This window comes from Sceloporus undulatus, chromosome 4, assembly GCF_019175285.1.
Source record: "Sceloporus undulatus isolate JIND9_A2432 ecotype Alabama chromosome 4, SceUnd_v1.1, whole genome shotgun sequence".
Classification (NCBI taxonomy): domain Eukaryota; kingdom Metazoa; phylum Chordata; class Lepidosauria; order Squamata; family Phrynosomatidae; genus Sceloporus; species Sceloporus undulatus.
In genome coordinates, this window is record NC_056525.1 from 102,622,632 (window position 1) to 102,627,980 (window position 5,349).

Sequence of the window (5,349 nt, forward strand, 5' to 3'; positions counted from 1 at the left end):
GCATAAAAGATGACCATGTCAAGAATTCCTAAGGGTGCTTATCAAGTAAACACATAGCTGATGCATGAGGGGAGATAGTATGTCCAGCCCAAAATGATATCATTTTCTTTTTCCATTTCTTCCCTTTCTTTCTCTTTCAATTCCCTGTGTACTCAATCTTTCAGTATATGTCCCTTGCCAATCTGAATATATCTCTATCTCTATTTATACCTCCTTGCTCTGATCCAAAAAAAGCTGCAGAAACCCACAGTCAGCATAGCTTGGGAATGCAAGGAGGAACTGTAGTCCAAACAGTAACTCTGTCCTCAGCTTGCATAGGTTTCATGCACCTGTATATATGATTTTATATATCTTTATTTAATTATACCAACCTGGATGCAACTTCTGATATCTGAAAACATAGTTTCTACCTTTATCGTTTACAGACTGGACAAGTAACTGAATATAAAACTGCTGACAGAGAATGCCAGTCTGATCTCCTGGATTGGTGTGTATTTCTTCTGTTCTCAGGTAGTCAGAAGGTTCAAATTACTGTGATATTCTTTTCTTTGGGCAAGTTATCAGAAATTGGAAATTCCCAACTGCTGCTGTGATTCACTTCTTTTTGGCTTCTTGGGAAATGCATTGTTTTTATGGGAAGAGTAGAACATGTAAATGCATGTTTGATTTATTTATAACCCCTGTTAATGTTTTTCTTGGCTTAATAGCCCATTTCCTCACTAAAGCAAACTCTCTGTCATCATAAAACAAACTATTTGTTGAGGGTCAAGGTTTGGGTTTTTTCCCCTTTTTCTTTCTTTCTCTCCCTCTCTCTCCCACTATGTGTGTGTAAAACTGCATAAATAACCCTTCTGTGCTATCACTTTTGCCAAGGTGCTGATGCGAAAGCCACAAGGAAAGATGTTGCTAAATCAGTGGCATCTTGTGATGGTATTTGTATTACTGCATGGAGTGAAGGGAACAAAGGTAAAGCTCAACAACAGTGGGTTTGAAGACCTAGTTATTGCAATTAACCCTGGAGTACCTGAAGATAACAAAATCATTGACAACATAAAGGTAAGGTTACTAAATGTTTTTACCAGATTACTTTAGCAATTTAGCCATAGCTAAATTGCAATAATCTAGAAAAATCCAGGCATTCCATAATCATATATGCTCCCTTGAAGGGCACACTGGAATTCCTCACCCCAAAAAGATTCACTGAAGTGCTCACATGGGAACTGCAACAAAATGTTGCAGTGAGGAGTGCTTCTGTCCTCTCTTCTAGTCAGTCAGCAAGCCAAGATTCTTGTTCCATTTCTCCTCCCTCATGATATTCTGTTGTTTTAACATCTGTTCCATTCTGTTTCAAACATTCAATCCATGATCATGGGAGAGAGTTATACCTCCTTATGATTTTAGTACTAAAGGTTGTTTTTACTTCTGCAAACATTTGAGCTTGAGCAACTTACCAGCCTGGATCTAGATCATTATTGTGACACACCAACAGAACCAAGAAATGACAGATCATCTCAAAACAGAAGCGACTGAAATGAGAGATGAAAGACCCCCACGAAATAAATGTGAAGAGGGGGCCAGCCTAGCCTCTCCAGGGAAGGAGTTCCCCAGGTTGGGAAACAGCCACTGAGGTCTGATCTGCATTTCAGAAATAATCCAGTTGGATACCACTTTAGCTGCCATGGTTCAATGCTATCGAATTCTGGGTTTTTTTAGTTTTGTTAGTTAGCCTTCTCGGTCAGAGAGCTCTGGTGCCACAAAAAGCCTACAAATTCCATAGCATTGAGTTACAATGCTTAAACCGGTGTCAAACTGCATTATTTTTGTAGTACAGACTAGACCAGAAAGGGCTCTCTCCTGTGTCCTTATCAAAGGTGCCTATGATAGTAGAGGAACCAAGAGAAATCTCAGAAATGATTTGAAGGCACACAGTACACAACACACTTGTTCTTTTCCATCTACTTTAAAGATGAGAGGTACAAATATCTCACCTCTGACAGTTTCTAAAAAAACCCTAAAAGTAAAGGTTAATTAATACTTGAATTAAAATTAAATTTAAAAATTGATGTAGTTCTCTGTGCTTGTGTATGTTTGTGTTTGTGTATGCATGTGTGCCAAATTTCAACTTAGAATACTGTGTATTATTTTAAAATAGAAAAAGAAAACAGAGCTGCTTGCACACTTTAGCATTGGGTTTGCACAGTGGAGTTAACAACAGTGTGTTTGGCCAATGCTATCTCTGTCTAAAACCAACCCTTTTGCTGCTCCTTTAGTAGCAGATGACACCACAAGAATTTATCAGGTACACTCCCTCCCCCACCGTTCTCTCCATATCTACAGCCTATTCACACTACACAACTATAGTGTTGTTATTCCACTTTAACCACTATGGTTCCATCCTCTCTGGCTGAAAATTCTGGATGTCCCTCCATAAAATGCCAATCCCAAGATTTCATGCAAATGAACCTTGTCACTTAAAGTTATTTGCAAGGCCTTTTCACACTGCACAATGATAGTACTATGATTCAACTTTAGTCACTATGGTTCTGTCCTGTGGAATCCTGGTATTGACATTTTAGGGAGAGGGTGAGCCAGTAGTGATTCGAGCATTGGACTATGACTCTGGAGACCAGGGTTCGAATCCTGGCTCTGCTATGTAAACTCATTGGGTGATCTCAGGCAAGTCACACTCTACCAGCCTTGGAGGATGGCAATGGCACACACCCCCCCCCCAAAGAAATTTGCTGAGAAAACCCCATGATAGTTCTGCCTTAGGGTCGTCATAACTCAGAAATAACTTCAAAATCAAAGCACACAACAGCAACAACAAATTGAGAAATATCAGGCACAACGCTCTGGTCCTTCACCAAATCTCAGGATTTCATAAAATGGAACCATGGCAATTAAAGTGGAATAAGAGTGCTTATAACTGTATAGTGTGAAGGTCCCCTGGGAATAACTTCATATACTAAATAAATCCTTGCATAAGCATATCTCAAGCTATTTTTAAAGTTACAGGAGGATATTTACAGAGGTTCTAGATACAACAAACTAAATGGACCTTGGAACCTCCTTCAGTTCAGGAATCAGGCAGGAAGATATGCCTAACTGCACACACACACACACACACAGAGAGAGAGAGAGAGAGAGAGAGAGAGAGAGAGAGTTAATTAAAAGCAGCATGCAGGATTTCCAACTAAACAGAAGGAGAGATTATCTGCCAATTTTTAAAACTTGAAATACAAATCCAAGCCACTTACCTACCTGAACATATCTCTCAAACACATATATAGTAGTATGCCTTTCCTTTTCTGTTTCTGGTTAGGCTATGGTTGAAGAGGCTTCTCCTTATCTCTTCGATGCTACAAAACAAAGGTTTTATTTCAAGACTGTAAAAGTTCTAATTCCTTTGACATGGACAGCCAAGCCCGAATACCAAAGAGCAGCCAAAGAATCTTATGAAAAAGTAAGTATGAAGTGTATTTTAAATTTTAAATGCATGTGTGGTATTTTGAAAAACAATAGGAAAAACAGAAAAAGCACTGAGATGAAAAAGATTGATGGTCAGATATACAGTTGGCCCTGCATATCCATGGATTCTACATCCACAGATTCAACCACCCATGATTTGAAAATATTCAAAATATTCAAAAAGAATATTCAAAATATTCAAAAAGAATGTCCCAAAAGTAAACATTCATTTTGCCATTTTATACGAGGGACATGATTTTACTACAACACTGCATTTAATGGGACTTGGGCATCCTTGGATTTTGGTTCTGGAGCCAAACCTCAGCAGATACCAAGTGCCTACTGTATAATCACTGGAACTGAAATTGCTTTAATCCAGACAGACAGGCACAGAATTGGGCTCTACACAGTTAGTGTTATACAAATTCTCTATTGTTTATTTATTAAAATGTATGTGTTTACTTAGAGACTCTAAGAGATTCATGGAGGGATATCTTCAACAGTGGCAGTTAGCCATCACAACCAAATATAATGTGGTTGTTAATGTTCAGGCAAATGGGGGTGGGGGGTAGATCACTAACTATTGGTTGTGGGGCTGAAGGTGAATCAAACAGTGGAGAAGAGTTGTTGCCTTTGTGATTTGCTTGGGAACTTTTAGAAAGTTTCTTGATAGCTACAGTCAGAAACAGGATGATGAACTAATTGTACCCTTGCTGCAGAGTTCTGCACAATTCTTCTTTCTTTAACATGAAAAGTTATATCTTTAAAACCGCTCCAATTTTATTTTAGGCTGATGTCCTTGTGGCAGATCCTTTCCTGAAATATGGCGATGAACCCTATACCTTGCAGTACGGAGGGTGTGGGGAACCGGGACGGTACATCCATTTCACACCTAACTTCCTAAGAAATGACAGTTTGCTCCGTGCTTATGGATCACGAGGTAGTACTTTTTAATTCAAATGCCTGTTTGAGGTTTTGAAAGTACCTTTCAGTTGACATAAGGGAAGACCTGACAAACTATTAATGGCTTCATTTTACTCGGTTCTCTCTCCAAAGCATCCAAAAGGAATTGGAAATATTTACTCTTTATGTCAATCAGTAACTTTCCAAATGAAAACAGAAATTAATGGCAACTAAAAGAGACTCTAGCTGGCTCTTGCCTAGGTTCAGCAAGGTTACTGTATCTTGTGACTTCAAACTATGTAAACTGTCAGGGGCTGGCTCTTATGAAACCAAACCAGCCTCAGATGGCTGGACCTGGGAAATGACTTGCAAAGTGTCAGCAAACAGAACTGCATCTGTATTTAGCCTGTTTTACATCCACAAATCTAACCCATTCAGCATCTATACATGGAAATGGGACTGGATGCCATCTTGTCTTCACTGCTGGCAGCAATATGTCTTCATTTATCCCCGGCTTGGATGAAAGTGGAATGGGTGCATCAAGCGCCCTGCCATTTCTACACTCGAATCTAAGCCACTAACAATTTACTTTGCTTTTCTTTCTGGGTCCAAGTTATCTTAAAATGCGCTTGCTACTTGAGCAACAAAATTGTGGCTCCATCTTCCATAATGCCCTAACCAGCGGCAACTGCTCAAGGCCTAGGAAAGAAGCCTTTGTTCTCAAATATTGACTTTCTCTTATAGACATGCTTTCTGATGTGATGTATAGCAGTTCCATTTTTTTTAAAACAAGTCAGATTGTATTTTAAGAAAAATGCTATAAAACCAACCATTTAATCAATTATATGCATATAAATTTAAGGGATTTTGTTGGTGTATCGGCCACCCCGTGCGCTAACAAACTCCCTTAACGAGCTGACACAGTTGGTCTCGGAGCTGCTGTTGGAAACGCCCAGGCTACTTGTCCTGGGCGACTTC

The 5,349-nt window shown here is 39.2% G+C and overlaps 1 protein-coding gene across 1 annotated transcript in view; it reads left to right on the plus strand.

Moving 5' to 3' along the window:
- The first annotated feature begins 617 nt into the window (after window positions 1-617).
- Window positions 618-5,349, plus strand: part of LOC121928114 (calcium-activated chloride channel regulator 1-like) — a 29,070-nt gene continuing 24,338 nt past the window's right edge. The window contains exons 1-4 of the mRNA XM_042462408.1: window positions 618-650; window positions 874-1,056; window positions 3,323-3,463; window positions 4,258-4,408. Coding sequence (XP_042318342.1) covers window positions 633-650; window positions 874-1,056; window positions 3,323-3,463; window positions 4,258-4,408 — 493 coding nt within the window. The 5' untranslated portion in view covers window positions 618-632. The remainder of the gene's footprint in view (window positions 651-873; window positions 1,057-3,322; window positions 3,464-4,257; window positions 4,409-5,349) is intronic.